The 22,705-nt window shown below is 38.2% G+C and overlaps 1 protein-coding gene across 3 annotated transcripts in view; it reads right to left on the minus strand.

Annotated features, from left to right (window-relative positions):
• Positions 1-22,705, minus strand: part of SPEG (striated muscle enriched protein kinase) — a 165,175-nt gene that overhangs the window by 83,246 nt on the left and 59,224 nt on the right. Inside the window, exons 2-4 of one of the 3 annotated variants that reach the window (XM_072418031.1) lie at positions 14,158-14,200; positions 8,477-8,511; positions 7,491-7,580 (exon numbers count right to left, since the gene is read on the minus strand). In XM_072418031.1, the coding sequence (XP_072274132.1) occupies positions 7,491-7,580; positions 8,477-8,511; positions 14,158-14,200 (168 nt within the window). The remainder of the gene's footprint in view (positions 1-7,490; positions 7,581-8,476; positions 8,512-14,157; positions 14,201-22,705) is intronic. The other 2 variants (XM_072418032.1, XM_072418030.1) reach the window with 2 other exon arrangements.

Here is a 22,705-nt window from a genome sequence, read left to right on the forward strand (position 1 = left end):
TTGCAGCTTGGCATTGCATGCTGTTGTTAAGTCTAAAATCTACCAGAACCCCCAGATCCTTTTCCATTTCCGACTCCCCAAATGTATTCCCCCTAGACAGTATGAAGCATGCATGTTGTTAGCCCCCACGTGCATAACTTTACATTTATCTATAATAAATGTAATTTGGCTGCCCAATCAAACAGTACATCCAGGTCTGCTTGTAGATTATAGACATCCTGTATGGACCTAATTCCATTACATAGTTTGGTGTCATCTGCAAACACAGAAATGGTACTTTTAATTCCAAACTCTATATCATTTATAAAGATGTTAAACAGTAAAGGTCCCAACACTGAACCTCGGGGTACACCACTAATAACCTTAAACCATTCAGAGTTTGAATCATTATTTACAACTCTCTGGATGCGGTCCTTAAGCCAGTTCTCTATCCATTTACAGATTGACTTTTCTAAACCTATTGACCCTAACTTGCATGTTAACCGTTTGTGGGGTACAGTGTCAAATGCTTTAGCAAAGTCCAAGTACACTATATCAACTGCTACTCCACTGTCTACCTGTTTACTTACTTCCTCATAAAAAGAGAGTAAATTTGTTTGACAACTTTTGTCTTTCTTGAAGTCATGCTGACTATCACCTATAATATTATTTTGTAGGAGAAACACCTCTACGTGGTTCTTTATCAAACTCTTTAGGACCTTTCCAACTATTGATGTTAACCTAACCGGTCTGTTATTACCTGGTAATGACTTTGCTACCTTTTTGAAGATAGGAACCACATTGGCCTTATGCCAATCCATTGGTACCTTGCAAGTTACTAAAGAGTCTCTAAAAATTAGAATAACAATTGCTTTGAAAGAACCGAGCTCAGATCTTTGAGGTCCATCAGGTCCTGGTGCTTTGTCAACCTTAATTTTTCCCAGCTGTTTCTCAGTCATATCAATTCTGAGCTATTGTTACTCATTTAAGGCAGTGACATTGCTATTATGAATTTGGACTTGAGCTCTGCTATTTTAAAAAAAGGGTTTAGGAAATCTGCCTTTTCTTTATCCCTAGTTACCAACCCAACGACATCCTTTAAGGGGCCTACATGCTCAGATCTTTTTGCTAATAATATATTTAAAAAATTTGGGGTGTTTGCCTTACTTTCCTTTGCAATCTGTCTTTCATTTTGAAGTTTTGCACATTTTATCTCCTTTTTACATCTTTTGTTATATTCTTTATAGTTTTCAAACGATTTAGTTTTTATATTTTTGGAATGCCCTTTTCTTGTTCCTTATGGCTTTTTTAACATCAGCTGTGAGCCACATAAGTTTTAAATTTAGCCTCTTAAACGTATTACCCATTGGAATATATTTTTCAGTGGGCTTTTGTAGAACAGACTTTAAACATTCCCTTTTCTGTTCGGTGTTCTTTGAGGACAATATTGTCTCCCAGTCCAAGTCACAGAGAGCCGCCCTTAATAATTGAAAATTTGCGCTCTTGTTGTTATAATCTTTCCTGTTTTAACTTCCTGTTTACAACTTACATTTAACGAAATCATATTATGGTGGCTGCTACCCAGATTCTCCTTTACATGCACATTTGTTATAAGCTCTGCATTGTTAGAAAGAACTAAGTCCAGCAGAGTATTATTTCTAGTTGGGGCTTCTATAAACTGTACCATAAAATTATCTTGTATTAAATTTTTCAAATTTCCTCCCTTTGCTGTTCCTGTAGTGCTATAACTCCAGTCAATGTCGGGGTAGTTGAAATCTCCCATGAATAAAACACTTCCACTTTTTGCTGCTTTTTCTATATGTGCTGCTTTTTGTATATGTCTATAAGTTGATTTTCTATTTCTTCCTTAGCACTAGGAAGCCTATAGCAGACTCCAATAAATAATTGTGTGTTATTCAACCCCACATTCAACTCCACCCATAACGTCTCAACCTCATCGCTTGTTCCATCCACAATTTCTTCTTTCACAATCACCTTTAGATCACTTCTCACATACAGACAGACACCACCACCCTTTTGTTTGACTTGTCTTTAAGAAAGAGAGTATACCCAGGAATATTGACAGCCCAGTCATTTGAAGAACAAAGCCAGGATTCAGCACTGCCAACTAAGTCATAATTCTCCTCACTTATTAAGACTTCTAACTCCCCTATCTTGTTTACCAGACTTCTAGCATTGGTGAACAGGCTCTTTAAACCATTGCTGCTTTTACCATCATTGTTTTCCAAATCCTTTTGTTTTTCAGTACAACTAGTACTGCACAATCCAATGTTTATTTGTAACATGGGAAGCTCCTTACATTTATCCATAACCCTCCCCCCAACTGTCCCCAATCCCCCCTCAACCAGAGTCTAACCCCTGACTAACCTTTCTGCCACCTTATTTAACTGTCCTACCCCTTCTGTCCTAGTTTAAATATCCCTCCACCATTCCCCTATATATTTCCCATAGCAAAAAACAAAACACCCATAGCACCCCAATATATTTCCCATAGCACATAAAACAAAAAAAGATTTTCTGTAGGGAGCAGCAAAGCTCTGCAGTGGGAGTATTTTAGAATTCCACTCCTACTTCACAAGCAGGGGTTCTCAGATCACTAGCTGATAAAAAAAAGGTGTGGGTGGACTTATGCACTGCAAAATGGCTGGATGAAAAGATAAAAATCCAGAGAAAGTAGATTTCTCCTTGTATGAATTTAAAAGCTTTATTTTCAGCTCTTATTGTATGAAAAAACATTAAAGGTATTTTTTGATGCAGCGTCTGTTTAAAAAAAAAAGTTTAATTTATCTTCTACTTATCTTTTTCTACTATCCCCCTCCCTTCATCTCTCCCACATTAATTAGGTTTTGTATCTTATTTTAGACCTATTGATGTCATTACTGAATATCTGTGCTTCTTTATGCAATACAGACAGATTATGGCTGGTGGCTGGGTCTGGTAGAGTTTTGTACATATCTTTCCTGAAAACATTACAGCATACTTGCCTCAGTATTCCTCTTTAAGTGGAACTAATCCTGCTATACTCACCTGTCCCTGATCCTTCGCAGGGCCCTGCCATCTTTCTACTCTTCCTAAATATGATCTTTGGCCATCTTGATTGGCCTGGTTGAGATGCCATAGTGGGATTTTATTCATTCCAAGCAAGTGCAGGGAAAGCTGGGATTTGTGGGTATCCTGGCAATTAAAGCCAAGCTGTACATGTGCAGCTCAGCTTTTTTGACAGTTTCCTGGAGCAATAAGGCTGGTAGGAGGGATTTTTGCAGAAGGGACACCACCTGTCCCTTTCTACAATAACAACCTGCCTGATTGAGCATCTTTTAAAAGTGGAACTTTAGTTCAGGTTTAATAGCTTAAACTCAAGCTCAGGTCTTATGCAAGCAGTGGTCATGGTCTTGGGAGGGGTTAAGCAAATATAGAAATGTTTTGGTGAATGAATATCAGTCTGGAGGAATGGGGAACCCCAAGCATGTTGCAGGTTAATGCAAACCACCCAAGGTAATGCCCATCTGTGATGCTGAACCTCTATACATTTAAGGAATGCATCCAATTATTACAAAGAAGTGGGCCAGGATAATGCAAACTGGGGATGGTTAGATAATGATGGATGTCCTCCAGCCAGGAAATATAGCAGATTCTATTTGACTTGCTGAAGCTTCTAATGCACACTGTGTGAAGTTACGTGTGTGCAGTGAAATCAGAATAAGCATTTTCAGTTCACAAGAGAAACTGGTAAAACTATACAAGACAGAAAGAAATGCTGGAGGGCAAATTTAAATAGTTCAGAATACCTCAAAATACAATATTTGCTCTAAAATGTATATTAATTGTCTCTTGCATTTTAATTCAGTATACATTTGTCTCCACACACTTGTGTGTGGAAAATAATGTAATTAGGAATTTTTACATTACTGACTACAGCGTGGAGCTGGTATTCACATCATTGGCTCTTAGCCACTTAGCTGACCAAGTTCAGGCTTTGCACTTCATTATAAAAGGTTGCTTATGTACTGGTGTGATCCTGCAAAGTTTTTGGTCAAAAGCTCACGGTTTGCAAACTTTGCAAATCCAGGAAATTTGCTGCAACTTCATATTAGAGGCGTACTTGAAGCTCATTCCTGTTTAATATCCATATTTGGTAAAAAATTAAGTTGAAGTAAACTTTATGTTACTAGCATACTGAAGCAATGAGGACATGGAGGCTAGAGGTGTTAATGTAGTGTCATAGTTGCTCATACAATAACGTCACTGCTTAGAAGCTTTCCACTCCTAGACAACTCACTCAGTGTTATGTTTCTGTTTCACATTGACTTTTGTCACCCTGCCTGTCCCCAATAGATTTTCTGTGGATGCCCATGGATGTGGATAACCCTGCATAATGCCAAACTGTCTTTCCACTGCAAGGATTAGGTGCAAAGATTAATGGAATAGGCTATACTTACCTTATCACCTATTGCTTCAGGCTACTTCCCAGTTATATAAGCAGTCCCCTCCTCTGATGACATCACATGCAATGCAGGACCCACACTCCTGCACTATATATGAGGACATCGAGGGCCTGCCCACATCCCAGGAGCCTTTGAGAGCAGAAAAGATCACGACTGGTGGAAAATAAGGGGTAAAGTAAATATAGCTCCTTACAAATTGAACATTTAAAACTTGCAGTGCAGGAAAAGCCTACTGAAAGGGGTTTAATTTTAAGGATTGGAAAAATGGGGTGGGAAGTGGCTCTAAATGTGAAGATTAAAACTAACTATACATATCTTGTTGGTGTCTGACATAATCTATTTGTCTGTTGATCTTTTCAGAAACTTCATATAGGGCACAAGAAAGGGCACCAACATTATCCAAAAATCAATAGCAACCAATCAACATTTTGTTATCATACCTGGACTGCAGTATATTGAAACCTGCTTGGTTCATTGCTTCGGGCCTTAGCAGTTTGCACCTCTTTGATTGTGTTGCAGTACTCAATCACATGACACATAACATGTTTACTCTCTTTTCCCAATTTATTTTGTACTTCTGCATGTGCTAGTTTTTTTTTAAAGTGTTGCAGATCATAATAACTAATAAAAATAAAAAGCCATTCATTGACATCTTTCACCAACTTAACTGAATTAGTCCATAAGTATGCCTTCCCGGTTTAATATGACCTTCTGAGTTTGGCTGTCCTTAATAAGCGAGTCTTTGGAGAGCCATTCATTAGATGAGATATAATTGCTTACCGGTCATTCCAAATGCCTTTGGTTATTGGAGAAAATTGATTTCATACGGAAGGGTTATGAAGGAGGAGGGAAATTGGTTACATATTCTTCTAGAATACTGTGTTGTATGCTGAGATTCATCCAAACAACAAACATTTCAGTATTATACCTTTAAGTTTATATTTCAATATATGTAAATGATCCAATTGTAGCTTTAGCTATATATGTCATGGTAGTGTTACTTGAGTGCTGCACCGAAGATATTAACAGGCAATACTGAAGATTCTTTCCATTGCGCTTGTGCCCTTGGCAGGCATTAAATGATTTACGTTTACTTTTTCTATATGCACTGATGCCCATTATAACAAGTTTATGTTTCAGAAAAAAATTAACTGTGTAATTCAGGCTCCAGAAAGTACCTTGTACAGACTTATTTGTTGAAGAAGTTAAAATGACTTGCATGTCCTACATTTCCTGCAGCCAGCCAGGGACTGCAAAGCCAAACCACTGTGCTGCATGCGAGTCTAATGGCAATGGCTGGACCTAAATGACCTCTCATTGCCATAGCAGGAGTTCTTCGTTAAGCAGAGAGTTTTTTTTAATTTTTTTTATTTTTAACTGTACTGTTTTTAGCATTTAATGCAGAACTAAACCTTTCTGGTCTTTTCATTAAAGGACATCAAGAAGATCCTGGAACTTGACCACTTGATTATGCTGCCATTTGCAGGAGTAGGATGCCAGGTACGGCTTCCACAGCTTGACTTTATTGCCTATAGGACTCTGCATTGGGATTCTTTTCATTTTTTACTATGTTTCATTTACAAAGTTCCTACAAGCTAAACTTTAACCATGAGCCCTATTGGATGTGTTGATGGACTCAACACTGGTTATGGTAATATTGTCTATTATGTCGACTTTTACCACAGGGGAAAGTGGACCACTGGCATAGGCAAAGGGCTATTGTTTTTGTGTATTCCTGCAGGTGTTAGATCTAAGGATATGTGCGCACATTTTTTTGAAAGTAATCATTTTGTGCAAAAAATTAGTGTCTGTACACCTGTACCCTGACGTTGTTCACTGTTCCATCCTTGCTGATCAATGCACAAGCGACTGGCCATGGCTGCTTTACCTTCTTGTAAAGAATGAGACATCAGGGAGCCTCTCGCTCATCTTTCTTTTGCCAAAGAACAGAACTCATTCATTCTTCTTTTACTGGATCAGGAAAAACTGTTCCCAGCAACAGAATCCTAATGTGTGTACATTAGGGATGAGCGAGTGAGAATATTACGTTCAATTTCGCAGCGAATCGGGCCTTTCTCGCTTACTGAAAATGTAAGCGAGAACGACCTTCTGATTCGCAGAGAGGTTGAGCTCCTGCCGAACAGGAGGATTTCCAGGGCTGCATCATCTAAAGGCATATCTCTCCAATAGAGATATAGACTGCAAAACAGTATGTTATAGTAGATTGGGGAAGATCTAGAACAGAAGCTCTTAATCAAGAACTTTTCTTATCCTTTGGGATTGGGTGAACCAAAGGTTGGGGGCATAGGACTAGATCTAGTTTTTACATACTGAAACTTGATTCTCTGCAGTAATAAATGTCCAAGCAAAGTAGGAAAATCGACTTGATGTGTTAGATGACAATGAAAGTTTTGGTTTTATTGAAACAGCAAAAATCTTTCTAGATGTACTGTATGTAGCTTTTGTATCTGTAATTTACTGTTTTAATATAATTTATCCATACATTTAGTAAAAGAAAGCTTTTGACACCTATTTAATCATACTAGTACCTAATAGAATATAATAATGATGATTGACAGTGTGATGTGGAGATATATTGTGCAAAATATGGGATCTGTATTCATAATATTTCCCTCTTAGAATGTAAGCTCTTCTGGGCAGGGTCATCTCCTCTTCCTGTGTCACTGTCTGTGTCTGTCCGTCATTTGCAAACCGTATTTAACGTACAGCTCTGAGTAATATGTTGGCCCTATAGAAGTACTGTTACATTAATAATAACAATAATTATAAGGTTGAGAACCCCCCTATCCTAAAACATCTGCTAGGATCATATTGCAGCAGCTTTCAATTAGGGAGAATTCCTACATTTCTTTTTTTGGAGATGGTTGTATTTTGTGATACAAAGTAAAGCTCACTCTTCCAAAAAGGAACAACAGTTAAAACTTGATAAGTTGCAAGTCTTTCACAGAACTGACAAAAGACCTACATGGAGTACTTTAACAACTGGAGCATATTATTGAAGAGTTGTTTTACATGTTTTCTTACCTGAAGGGGTTCCCAAAGGTGTGTTGTTCGGAGCCCGAATTGTCCGCTGTAGTTGAGGTCCTCCAGTGTCCTCTTCCCCTGGCTCAGAGTCTGCAGGAAGAGTAAAATAATTTTGTTAAAATTATTGTATCTCACAGTTATGTCTAATCCTCTTCAGGGTATGGTGATGATGCCTGATTGATACCGGTAAAATTTTTAATAAAACATCTTCAAATACAATTCTTTTTTAATTTGTTACTTATAATGAAATGTCCAGAACTCTCGAATTGATGGGCACGGTCTGTGTTCCTATTGGAGGAATTCCCTCTCTTAATGACAAACAATAGTGGGACAGGTAGAAAGGAGAATCTACCACAGTGGGGACACAGAAATCAGTAAAAACCTGGCCTAACTTTGGCAATGGAGCAGAGTTATAGGGTAGATGTTGGGGAACATAGATTTTTTTTTGTGGAGTGATACACTGCCAAAGCATTTCGGAGGATTAGGCCTCCTTCATCAAGGCCTGTGAGACAGTCCTGTCTGTAGAGATAAGGAGCAATCATAGAGTTTGGCAAAATTGTTACAATACTTTCCTATTTTGTACTCAAAACACAGATTACAAAGTGGAAATACTGTTACACAAAAACTTAACAATCATTCCAAGACACCTTGATGCTACCTAATAAAGGGGAGGGGGGGTTAGCACTTCCCTACTATCTGAAGTTAAAAAAAAAAAAAAAAAAGAAGAAAGAACATTACAGCTAAAAGAATTAGGACCATCTAATATGGAATGTAGCACAAGTGGGTAAATAAAAAGGTGAGGAGCATTTATACAGGGACACTATAACCCAATGGGCCCAGGAGCAGTTATCCTCCCTCCAGTCTTGTTGTAAGACATGACATCACATTTATTGTCATTATTACAAATATTATACGTATCAGACTGTTGAACAAAAGGCAATGACATGTACAAGTTTCAGGAACAGTGACAAGTGCTGGCTACATACCATAGCTGTGTTTCCTGCAGGAGCGGAATACTTCGCTTCCATAGGGGCAGCGAGAAAAAAAGACATCACAAACTGTTAGTAAGAGCACAAGAAGCACATCTATACAGGGACAAGAATACACTCACACACATAACACTCTGCACACAGACATCACAGACTCTTCAAGCATTCCAGGCATGGCTGAGCTGCAATTGGTATTCCGTCCATTGCCATGCTGTAAGATTGCTATTCCTGAATTTGACCTCTAGAGGTCACCAACAAATGCGTAATTCTTACAAAATTACAGCCAGCATCTCAACGTATTTATGCAAAATAGGAGCATGGGATGTTCTTGGATAAGGACGCGCATCAATAAGATGGATTGGATGACATAATATTGTTCTATTGACAGCATGCACCTGTTCTCTGTATTGTTTGGGTGGTCTTCTGGTATAGATGTGTTGCCTTCAGTGCCCCCTAGAGGCAGATTCTGTATTGTGAGATTAGGTTTAAAAGCCATGACCTAGTGGTCAACCTACGAGGAACAAGAAGCCTCTACCACGAGCCCCTGACATCCACAGGGGACCACACATAATATTCAGCATATGTAGTATTGCAGGAGATGCAGGAATGGTTGAAGGCAATTCACCCAAGGAACTGCATCGCAATTCCTTGGAGAAATGTACCCTGAATATATTACAATTGTTTTTTTTATTATAAATAAAGTTTATTATTCAATCAAAAAGGAGTGGTTGGAGATTTTGAATTTGAATGGGCTGCCAATTGCACCGCATTTTTTAATGCGTACCTTACAGATGTGCATTGCTATGCCTTACACTGTAATGTGTTGCTAAGCTGCATTTGGGGTGCTATTAACATTGAATGACAACCCAGTGCATCAACACATCTGCTGTGCATGGCCAGACGTTGCATTAATTCATACGTTTCCACAATGCACTGGTAAGGGCATGGTGCAACAGAATATCAGAGACCAGGAAAATATTACATGGGATTTCCAGAGCCCATGGCTTTCATAGCTCCAAACAAATTAACATCCTGACTTCTGACTGCTGAGATCTGAGGACCACACAACATGACAGATTATTAATTAAAACAGGAATAAACTAAATTGTTGATCAGAAGCTCCATTCACTTAGATGGTGGAACTAAACATCATTTCTCTACCCTCGATCAGGACTAGTGACAACCAGAGGCTATAGACTCTAATACTCTAATGCGATACACGTTAACATGCAACATAATACACATTAACATTCATGCATCGATATAGGAAGCCCTAAAGTCAGTGACTAGGACTGATAGAGAAGGTGAATCTCCATACACTTTTGGACATGTTCCCTGTTTTAACCCCCCTCCCCATCTAGCTTGTTTTTGTTTTCTTTGGAGGCCTCTATTTTGAATTGAAAATAGGCCCCAGCCATCTTTTGGGGCTGACCACCCCCATCCAGTTCTGTCTTTTAATGGCCGTAGCAACCAGCCAGAATCCATCTTGTCTAGGCCCGACTTCAGCAGTGATTGGTTGCTATGGTTACTATTCACTTCATTATCCCAGAAGTATTAGTACTCATTACCAAATAAATATGTTTATTTAGAACAAATGGTTCAATTCCTAACAAAGCTGCCAGGATTTGGCCTTTAATTTTATGTTCATCGTACAAAATTGGCCTATTCATTAAAAAAAAATTGCGTCTTCCCGTCTAATGACGGAGTACAATATTATTTGAGTTTCTGGGGACTCGGCCACGTACTGGCGAAATAAACAACAAAAACAAACCCCAAAGTGCTCTATTTCAGATCAAAGTATGTAGATAGGACGGGCTCGTCGTACTCAGTCAGGCAGATGTAACCATGGTAATATCTGACCTTATTTTGTCTGCCAATATTTCGTTTTTTTTTTTAAATTCTGTCCCCCAGACCGAGAGCCTATGGTGACAGTATGAGGAGATGTATACAAATCCTATGTGACTGGTTGTGAGGAGGGAAAGAGACCATTTACCTCCTTAGGTCTGGCACAATAAAGTGCACCTGTATTTAAGCAATATACATGAGCCAATAAAATGGAGGGGGCAGGCAATATACTTGGTTCTTTTTAGGTTTGGAGTTTTAAAAAAATGTAAATATTGGATTTAAAGAGGACCAGTTACACTCAAGCTTATGCAAGAATAGGAATGTATACAGTCATTAGTCAAATTATTATTAGTTAGCACTCCGGCCTTTGCAGCGCTGGGTTCCAAGTTCGAATCTCGGCCAGGACTCTGTCTGCATGGAGTTAGCAGGTTCTCCCCATGTTTGCGTGGGTTTCCTCCCGGGACTTCCTCCCGGTACTCCGGTTTTCTCCCACATTCCAAAGACATGCAGTTAAGTTAATTGGCTTCCCCTAAAAATGACCTCAGCCTGTGTTAATGACATTTGACTATAGTAAGGACATTAGATTTTGAGCCCCTTTTAGAGACAGGGGGTTAAATGTCACCTAATACCTGCCCTATAAACTGCTTGACCACACATATTATATATATTTATATGGCAGACATAGCCAACAGTGGGCCCCTGTGCAGACTTCACTTGTCCACCCACCAAACTATCCTGGGGCCCTTGTTGGCTGAGTTGAGGTCTGGAGCCCTTATGCAATGGCACACTTTGCACCTCCCTATGTCTGCCCTTGTTTTCACCTGTTGAATTCTTCAAGATGCAAAACAGATTTAGTGATATTTTGCTCTTTTATTGGATTGAGATATCCTATATTAAGGTAGCTGATTTTAAATGGGGTTTCAACACACCTTAGCAAATAAAAAACTGAACTTGCTGCAGTTTTGGAAACTTTTGGTGTTTTTTTGGTGCATTGTTGTAGAGGTATGTTGGCACAGCCATGCGTTGTGCATTGCCATAGTGCAGGTGCCTTGGCTATCTATTCTATATTTATATAAGTTATTCTGTCATTCACTGAAAGATTTCCAGGTAGAGAATCTTCCCGGTTAAAGCATTTCAATGATAGTAGTTGATTCTCGGCCAGGAAATGTTTGAGATGTCAGATTCACTGCTTTACAAATAGACCCCTATGTGTAAATGGCAATGCAATGCACATAAGTCCCTTTTATTAAGAGTTGGGGGAAATTATTTATTCATTTCAATAACCTTATTTGCCATCTTCTGGCCATGTATGCTAAGTCCAAATATAGCAATCTGTTACTTTAGGTGAATGGAAATTCTGATCACCATTTCTGTGTGAATTGTATATGGGCGTTTCAACACCCTGATCGTCAGGGAACAAAGCCTGCTCCCACTTTTACAAATATGGTCTTATAAAAGTGTCAATGTGGATTTTAAAAATGAAGAAAAAAAAATAAAGAAATCCTTAAGAAATCAATTCAGTGCCCTTGATATAGAATCTCACAGAGGAAAGTAATGCATGGTTTGTTTTTACTTTTACAGCTCAGCTACATTAACAGATACATTTGGTGACATTTTTTCTCCCTTTGCAGGATTTATTGACAAATTTTTTGATAATATGTTTTGTATTTGTTTGTGTTCTTTGCAGATAAGGGGAATTCTCTAATAAATCCTCTCCAACAGAAGAATCGATTGAAGGGTTATTACACTAACCATGAGATATAATTCACATGTAAGGTTTGTGATTGTGCGGGAAATGTAAGCAGAGAGATGTGGCAGAAGTGGAAGCTGAGTCATTATTGGGATGTGAGAAAAACCATGTGGGACGTGTAAAGTCAGCCATGTGTGCTGTGACGTACGGCTACTGCATATCGATATATATACGGCATGGAGACATTGGGGTTGGTTTAGTAAAGAAATACAGGCTGTTCACTTGGCACAGTAAAATATCTTCTTGGAAATATTATTTCACTTAATAAATGAAATGATGGTTTGCTGCCTTTAACCACGTGCCAGGAAAATCATTTTTTCCAAGATTTCTTTGCACATGCTTGGGTATTCTATGCAAAGTGATTTATCACCGCATTACTCAGGCTCATTTCTTTGCAAGGGGATGGTATTTTTGTAAAATCACCCCCATTGTAACACGAAAATCTGAAATGTGGGCACTACTATTGATAACGTGAAGGTACCTGCTCCAGGGTTCTATTTTTTTCTTAATCCCTTGACTCACTGACTTGCAACAAGCACATGTAAAAAGATGTTTAGACACCAAATATCCACGTTCATGACATCCTAGATAGAGAAGCCAGTACAGAGGTGGCAGCCCTAGATCATCCACAAATAAATCTGCAATAGCACCTCTTATTGTTAAATTCTTACAGGTTCCCTTTAAATAAAATGTGCAGACTGCTATTGTTAATCCTCTTCTTTTTAGTTGCCTGGCTGTTCCTGGCAAGTCTTTCAGATGTCAGTTGCAAGTCCCTAAGTAAGTATTACATTTTAGATGGCAATAGCAGGAAAGGAGGATACTCTACAGAGAATATTAGTGTTGGGTTTAGTTTTGGGATAGTTTTATGGTTACAGGAAGAGTTAGGGTTACAGGAAGGGCTAGTGTTAGGGTTCCAAGGAGGTAAAATGTGGGAGAAGGAGGGATAGTGTTAGGTTTATACCAATAGGAAAAGATAGTGTTGGCTTTGCAAGGAGAGATAGATTTGGGGTTATAAGAAGGGTAATATTGTGGTTACAGGGAAAGATAACGTTTGGGTTATAAGGAGGAATAGTGTTGCAAATACAAAGAGGAGGAGGGATAGTGTTGGGCTTACAAGGAGAAGAAAGGATAATTTTTAGGGTTAAGGAGGTTGGTAGTGTTGGGGTTACAGTGAGGGATAGTGTTGGGGTACAGGGAAGGATAATGTTGGTGTTACAGGGAGGGAAAGTGTTAGGATTACAATGAATGATAGTGTTGGGATTACAGGAAGGGTTAGTGTTGGGTTACAGGGAAGGATAATGTTTGGGTTACAGGAAGGATTAGTGTTTGGCAGACAGGGAAGGATAATATTTAGGCTACAGGGAGGGATAGTGTTGGGGTTACAATGAAGGATAGTGTTGGGGTTAAAGGAAGGCCTAGTGTTAGGGATTACAGAAAGGGTTGGTGTGAGGGGTATAGCAAGGGTTAGTGTTAAAAATAGGTTTACAAGGAGAGTTAGTGTTAAGGTTACTAGATGGGTTTTGTAAGCGATGGTTAAAAAGAAATTAGTGTTAGGTTAACAGGGAAGGTAAGTGTGTAAAAAGGGAAGGTAAGTGTTGAGAATACAGAGAGGGTTAGGGTAGGGGTTGTATGTTCGTTCAATTTTAGGGCTACAGGGAAGGTTAGTGTATGTGGGGCTGAATTGTATATGTATCTCTAAACCCTGATCCCCGGACCACTATTGGCCCTCAGTTCCTTAAAGAGAAAGCTTCTATGTTGCCCAAAAAATTCAGTATGCCACACATGACTGAGTTGGGGTTGTTTTTGGGGAACTTTTTAGGTGCAGTTTGCCAAATGAAAGATATGTGGCATGTATCATAAAACCTAGTGTGCCCTAATACAGGATCACTTTCACCATTTGTGAATGTTATCAGTGGCTTTTCTGTATAAAATCCCAGCTTTCTTCATCCTAATATCCATATTATTTCTTTTACAAAGTACAATACAAAAAAATGATAACACCACAGGAAAAAAAATTATGTTGGAAGTTTGTTTCATTGTAGGGTTGAAAGAGACACATGAGGATGATGGTAAAGCAACGCACCATGAGTAAAGCGTCCGAAGACCCTCCGGGAATGTCCTGATTTCTACAGAGAAGAAAAAGAAGCATTGGCGTTACAGGCAGAATAAGGTACATTGAATGTACCGGGCAACCCTTCTCTGACCCCGGCTGTGCTGTCATCCCAACCCACTGTATAACCACAGGTCTCTGAGAGATTTACATTGCATCAATTAATAATGGCTCTAGTAGGAATTCTTGTTCTGTTGCCATGACAACGGCCGCTGACCCTGTCACTATCACTAAAGGTCTTCTGAGCGCTATACAGTAATGTGGAAAAACAAGAAGTAATGAGTCCCCCCCCTATCCCTTTCCACATAAGTGGTGGGGGTAGCTTTGGTCTGACAAGATTTCTATTACTTGAATGTTAGTTATGAGTGTCTGGTGCCTAGGCCTAGAAGACATAGCGGTAATGGAATGATGCTATTAGGAGCTTAGGGATGTAACATTGCAAAAAATGTTGGGTGGAAAAGCAGAATAAATGGGTCCAGATAGCTTTGTAGTGTATGTGTAAAGTATGACTACACTATGGTTGGTAGGTCTAAGATGACTTGACTTCCTTCAAGCATGAGATAGGTGCAGAAAATCACACGTCAACACAAAGTCTTTACAACTCTTCCAGTTGCAGGAAAAAAATAATATTGTGTGATATAAAACAAAGCCAAAACAATTTGGGTAACTAAGGCTTTCATTGTTCTAGGGCTTTGGTGGAGTTTTTATTATTATTATTATTATTATTATTAATAATAATAATAATAATAATAATAATAATAATAATAAACAAGATTTATATGGCGCCAACATATTACGCAACGCTGCACATTAAATAGGGATTGCAAATGACAGACGAATACAGACAGTGATACAGTAGGAGAGGACCCTGCCCCGAAGAGTTATGGTGATCATGGGCACTGCAGTCCTAATGTGATAACGGTTTTCTGAAATGTTTGCCACTGCAGGCACAAGAGATTTTCCAGAATACATTTTTTAAAAGGATACACAATGCAGTCGTCATGACTAAAAGATCTAATAGTACTAAAGCCCTGAGGAAGTTGGCCCATACCCCCCTAATGCGTTGACTATGTTTTACACCATACACAAATAAAGTGTTTATTATTCTCCAACTGGAAGGAGCTTTGGAATACAGCTAAAGATTGTGTTTAGGACATCATGTTTAACAGTATGAAGAATTGACAATATTTTTAAATAGGCTCCACCCTTTTGTAATTTTATTTCATATATATGCTGTTGTTTTGTGTTATTAGATATAGCAAGCTTGAAAATGGAAAAAAAATATATTCCCAACACTAAACAAGAGGGAAGAATATAGTTTGACATAAGTGGCCATAGCTACAGAGAATCTTGTGAATCCGCATAGATGTCTTCACAGCCATCTCCTTTAACAGTCCTGTCTACAAATATAGTACCTACAGTATATATGTTGTACCTGAAAAGTGCAAAAATCAAAAAAAAAATTGGAGCAGTTTGCATATGCTGTCATTAAGTCTAATAATCTTGCCAATACCCTTTTTTTTACTAATTTTTATGCATTCATTCATAAATCAGTAAAAGTATTTTCAAATATAATTTTAGCTATACTCACTCTCAATCATTTCCTGAATATCAGAAATCAGACTGAAAGTGGGCTTGTCTTCACTAGGCACAAGTCAGGCCCTATTTCTTTGCATGTGTTGCCATCCTAACCATGGTTGGAAGAAGATGGGCTCATTCAATGTGCAGAAATCAAAAAAGGAGGAATTTCCTTAAATGACTTTAAGGGAAGATGATACTGGAAGATGATACAAGAAGCTGCAAAAATGCACCTCTGAACGCTGTCATCACTCTGTAGCTAGGCGGTGGGTCTCCAATTCCATGAGTAGAGCAGCAGAACTACAGATACCTTAGTGCCCAATGTACTTCAAAGAAATATAACTCAAATGTTTATGCAGCTCCTTGACTTTCATTATTCACAGTCAAATCGTGAGGACAATTCTCTCTCCTTCCAGCTAAGAAGCAGAATTATAATAAGGTGAATGCGGCCTATAGGGGCTTCCTAGTTTGGAGAAACAGACAGGCTCTGATGTAAGCGCATGTAAGAGCTGTGTGACCTGACTTGTCTAATCTAAGCTGGCTGCAAAACTGTCTTTACAGCAAGCAAATCAAACAATTACCTGGCTGGCTGTTAGATCAGAATGAAATATAAGAAAGCTATTTAACATTGTTCAATGGCCCTTTCGTGTGCCAGCTATATTTCTATCAGTCATACTACGTCTCCTACACATATAACAATACACAATCAAAAAATCTTCCAATGATCTTTTGCTCAAAAACAGTCATATGATATGATATTCATTTGGCTAAATTCTTGGAGTTTCTATATTTTTTCTTTTAACATTTTCTGCTTTTCAAAGGAAACAATGTTTAATAACAAATTGTTTATTACAATCAGTTTCTAAAGGACATGATTTAAAAACCAATTGTTAGATCAAACATTTACATTCTTTGTAGCCAGTAGAAGACTAAGGTATAGAATCTATTGGGTCCTATAACCAATGTGCATATAAAAAGGTTAATATATAAGTTAATGTGTTGCACTTATCATCAAATTTATATCACATTTTGTCTTTATAACAATGGCCACCACAACATAATATGTATATTATATATATGTTAATATGCTTTTTTTAAGATTGTTACCTTACTACTATTACCTATTACTATATTGATATATATGAGACTTTAGTAAAAATTATCTGTTTGCACAGGGTATGCCAGCTTTCCTAATGATGAATAGTAGATGCAGCAACTGTTGGCCAAGGATCTGCCAAATCTTTCTGACAGTTAGAGCGTGATCTTATATTTTGAGCAATTAAAGCCTGACCGTTTTAATCCATCTCTTTTCTATCCAAATTGAAATAAAAATTTTTTTTTGGTTTTGGTTATACGTAGCTATACTTTTTTTTACTCAAAATGTGTACAGTATAAAATTGTGCAACCAGCTTTTAAAGCTTGCTTTATAAGGAAAACAATTACCTGAATCAAGTATGAATGATTTGTTCCTTTAAGATTTTAATCCTATTTGAAGCAACACAGTGAGCCCTGAAGAAGGAAGCATTAGAAACCCCTGAAATGTGTTGATCAGTTTTACAATACAAATTGTTGTGGACTCCAGACCATTGGTATGGAATCCCTTTTTTACCTTTATCTAAAGTGTTCTTTAGGGCATTTTCATGAAAGAAAGCTGTCAAGCAGGGGATTTTACACTTGTCATCAATCTTATTCTGCATAACTTCATGACAGAACCTTTCACCTACACCACACAGACTGAATCTGACTGGTGTCTGATAGAAACCTATAAGTACTCCTGGTATTTTACATGATGCATTCTTTATAGGAGATGCAGCAAGAAGGCTGCAGAAGGTTTGCTTGGCAATCTCTCTCTTGTATTACATGGAAGAGTTCCCACATTGCTAGATTACTGCCGTTATGAAGAAGAGTGAACAGGATCATTGCAGCAATATCAGGTTATACCAAAGCACAGGTATGCTTTTTTTTCTGGACATAGCTCAAGGTTTAATACTTAATCTCTAACTTGTCTTACTACATAAACATTTTTTGCTTGTTACTAATATAAAATGTGCTTGTTTCAGGCTTTGTATGAGATGTCTACAATGAGCAAGGCTGGTCCAGTTATGAGTTACTTGACCTTTGTAACATGGGGGAAAACTTGAAATAACTTTCAGGTCTTCAGGGAACCTTTGCTATAATTACTATTTGTACAGAACATACAGTGGACAGCACATTAGCCTGGTGATCAGTAGGTAGAATTCCTCTTATATTACTGGCCAATGGTAAGCCTTACAGATAGGCAAAAGAAAAAATGGTGTCAGTAAAAATGACCTGAGAGACACAAATTACTCATTGCTCAAAGAACCCCCAGCAACCCTTGGAGGAACCCTAGGGTTCCACAGAACCTTGGTTGAGAAACACTAGGGTACATTATCTATCTGCAGGGTTGTAGCAAGCTCACAATTTAATCTCTACTATGTATTTACTAAAGCTGAAATACCCAATGTTTACAGCACCACCTGTGTTCTTGGATATTGACTTTCACATAAATTTTCCAATATATGTTACTAAGAATTATATTTTTGTTATCATTCAGAAATTCCTTTTTGTTTACTGGCAAGGTGAAGTACTGGGATTTTTATTTTGCATGTGTATAATGAGTTCTTCCAATATCCACTTTTTGTTGGTTATCCTTTGCTGGACTTATAGTACTGACCCTTTAAATATTTATTAAGGTCTAGGCAAAACACAGAACCTAATAGGTTAATGAAAGAGAGTTCATTTTGCCCTTCTTTTTGTACCTCATCATGCTGGCTGTATCCTTCACCTGTATTAAACACTGACATATTTTGCTATATTTGGGACATATTTGGAGAATATTGTGGATAACTTATATATAAGATATCTGATTGGCCGTTATAGCCTGTACCCAATATAAGTGCACAATCACAATGCCTATTGTACTTCATGTGCAGAGGTAAATGGAAACCACACCACCCTTGATGCACGTGTAAACCTGGCTAGCCTAATAATGCCTTATAACATATTAGTGCATTGAATATTTTATAAGTTTCCTGCAGTGCAGCTGTGTGCAGGAGAACACAAAAGAACTACTAATTGCAAGGAAATTCATTTAATTGTGCAGAACACAAGTATTGAAATTGTCAACATTGCAATCTACGTAAAATGGATGTGTGAATGTTAAACAGGTTTTTAATAATGTATGGGACAATTCTATTTCCATTGGGGAATTTAACATTGATGTTTGACAAAAAAGTATAATGTTGTCAAGGGTCAGTGGGTCATCAGTTCACAGCCTAAAGAATATGTCAGGGAAAGAAACAAAGCTCTCCTACACTAGAGAGGATACACCTTCATCAGTGATAGTGGGTGATCCAGCCAATCTGGACCAGACATGCTTTTTACTGCGAGACAGACACACTAGGTCTCTGCTGGTTGCTGCAGCAAATTACTCTACTTGACTGCTTGGATTTGTGTGTGCAGCTGAGTGTACAAATTCAGAACAAGAAAGAATGAATGAACTTGAATTACATTCATACTGCCACAGCCAATCAAGATGGGATAAAATCCTGAACCTGGAATAAAACAGGACAACAATGTCAGTGCTGGTGAAAGAACTCACGGATGTGCCTTGCTGGAGGTTAAAAAAAAGTACAGCTCTACAAGTGCAATACCGGCTATAGAAATTAAAAGAAAAAGTAAAGTTTCCCTAGAAAAATATGTAACTGGCAGGGTTTTCATGGCAGAGGACACTGTGACGTCTTCTGTCAAACTTTTTTTTTCTGGCCTGTATTTTCTTGTTTCTGACCAGCCACTGAAGATGTCCGAAAACTCTTAACCTGGAAGACCGCTGAAAATGCCAGTCATGAGGGAGAATACTGCTGTTGCAACACTTCAGGGCACAGTCTGGAAGGCAAGTCTGCCATAATGTGGAATTATGCATATCTTCACCTTATGGCAAAACCCTGGCATCAGCAGTGGAGTGCACTTGCATTTTTAGGTGCCATGGTACATGCTTGAGTCTGGCTTGCTGGCTCCAAACATTACTATAAAATATTGTTTTGCTATAACTTTCTGCAGCCTGTTCACACTTTCAATAAAAAGCTTTATGGTCTACATAAATGACACACGACTCCTTTGGAGAGACAACTTTGGACATTTTGTAGATTGGATTTGAAGTATGCTTCACAATGTGTTTTTTCATCTCTAATACATGGTGGATCAATAAGGCCCATAGTTTATACAATAAAGATAAGAATGTTCCACTTGCTGAAAATGAGTTTAGGCCTAAAAAGAAAACAATACAGCCCTCACAACTGATCTCTGGACAGGTAAGCTTCAAAATATACCACGCTTTGCGTTAGGGTTTAGAGATGCTGCAAGTAAACTTGCACAGAGTGCTTACTTTGTTTTAACAACTATTTCCCACTGTTTTTCCAGATGCTTACAGGGTGATGTTAGCTGCAGTGATCCATACATTGTATTTACTTTACTTTCACAGTTGGGCTGCATTCCCTGGCTCTGCATGCTCTCTGCAATGTGTGGAAACACTCTGCTGCATCTTGCAGACCAGAAGAAAAAAAAGCAGCAAAGGCATGAAAAGCACAGATTGAGCTTGCACAGTCGGAAGGGTTTCCTGCTAACACATTCTAATTGATTCAGGTGCAACGGATTATTACAGTGTGCAGAGAGATTTTAGTGGGGCAAACTGAGCAGTTGCCCAGGACCCCAATTGACAGAATGGCAGGGTGTGTAAGGAAATCGAATGCTTTGCATTTGGGGGCTGTGCTTCATATTTGACCTAATTTGTCCAAAGCCTACAACTCTACATGCCTACATTTCCAACTATATCAAATGCTAAGGGGTTGCAGAGCCATCCAAGGAAGCATGCCATCCAAGTATTCAAGCAGGTTGACCAGCAGGAGAACCAAGCAACTAGCACTTTAAAAAAAGGTCAACAATGGCTTTCATTCACTTCTCTTTTTGCACGTTTCCTTTAAATGCCAACTCTGCACGACAGGTCAAATTAATGAGTAAAAGCCACTGCCAAATCTTGAAGCTGATTTATATCTATTTATCTTCCTACTCATACATGACTATAGCACATCCAAGACAGAGGAACCATGGTGTGAAATGGGAGGAACAAGTATTCAACATACCCAAAAGGTCTAATATTTGCAGTAGCCAGGGAGCATTAAGAAGGTGGTGCTTTAACACATTCGCACCAAGACAGTAATATTTTCTAAGTATTTTTCCTCTTTGCATTAGGCATTGCTTCTAGTAGTCTTGATAATATAGTGAAGTGATCACGTTAACTGCAAGGCTACTAACCTTGCAGTTAGTAACCATGAATTATGCTTATATGGAAGGTTAGGACTACACGGGCAAGTTTATTCCACTACTTACAAACTATTAAAGAACTCCTGTCTGCAACTCAAAGGAATTCATGGTATACAATTATTTTTATAAAAACTGTAATATTGTTGATGTATTATATTAGATTGTCAGAAATAGTTTACTTTATTAGTATCCTAAAATTTAGGTTGTCTGTGTAGTCCTAGGGTCTATCCACACTGAATTTAGCTAGACACCCAGGGGTGCTTTTGCAGGCGCTTGCTTGTGGTCAAAAGTAGTGCATTTTTTTTTAATTCTTAAAGAGATCCCATCATTGGTCAAAATTATGAAGAGTGCCACATCCCAATATAATTAGAAATTATATTATATATTAGATATAAGAAAATATATTAGAAATTAGGTTGTCATTACCATCTTTTTAACCTATATACAGAATCAGCTAGAGCAGTTAACTGCCCCTTAAGGCTGCATTAAGCGAAACACAAGCAGGAATGCTACTGCAAGCAAACATCTGAATAAAATAGAGGAAAAAACACCCAATACAAACCCATTTGATATAATAAAAAAAAATTTCAGGACCAGGTAAATGCAAATAACCACAGGGGCCATGCTTAAAAAACTGCTCATCTGAGCCTTACTGTACAGCTGTTTGCATGTCTGAACCTTAGCCAGCCCTTTCAACCACAGCTCCCTTAGGAACCGTGCTGATGAATGATTTTCAAAAGAATCACGAATGATCTATAGATTTAGTCTTTATGCTTTTTAAATGAATTCCAATGTCCAAATCAGTTAAAAATTAAATGTGACTATTTTGTCCACACTAAACTGCTGAAAGTCGATATGTGATTGGTCACATTGGTTTGCTGCACATGACTGATTTTCTCTGTTATTAAATAAAAGTGGGGAACATCTGTGTGCATTTCAACGACCCTTCATACAGTGAGGGGAGACAATCTGTGTGGTAAACCAATATTTAGTGCAGCCTCTCCATTCTCTATGAGATAGCCGGATCTCTGAAGCATGAAATTGATAGAGCTTAATCTCAGAGACGTAATAGGCTGCATTCCACCAGTTTATACCAGGACAGCTAAAACTGTATGTAGACAGCAAATGTCCATCGAAATGGTCTTTAAGACAAATACTACTTGTAATCTGAGAAAAAAACATTTTTTTCCCAGTTGTTGCTGGAGTTACTTAACATGAAAATGTCAGCATTGGTTATGACCAAGTCACCGTAATTTATTTTATTTTTAGAATCTTCTATATACAGTATATCGCAATGTTTCTAAACCAGGGTTCCTCCAGAGGTTGCTAGGGGTTCTTTGAGCAATGAACAATTTGTGCCTCTCAGGTTAGTGACACCAAAAATCTTTTTGGCTATCTGTAGGGGTGACATTCTTTCCAATGGCCAGCAATGTAAGAGGAATTCTTCTTATTGACTACCACACTAATATACTGTGAGCTGTAGATATAGAAATTATAGAAGGCATTCCTTGAAGACTTCAAGTGTTCCTTCATGTTAAAAGATCAAGAAACACTGATATATTGGCTGTTACAATAAGTATCCCCTGTAACCCAACACAAACCC

Source organism: Pyxicephalus adspersus, chromosome 7, assembly GCF_032062135.1.
Source record: "Pyxicephalus adspersus chromosome 7, UCB_Pads_2.0, whole genome shotgun sequence".
NCBI lineage: Eukaryota > Metazoa > Chordata > Amphibia > Anura > Pyxicephalidae > Pyxicephalus > Pyxicephalus adspersus.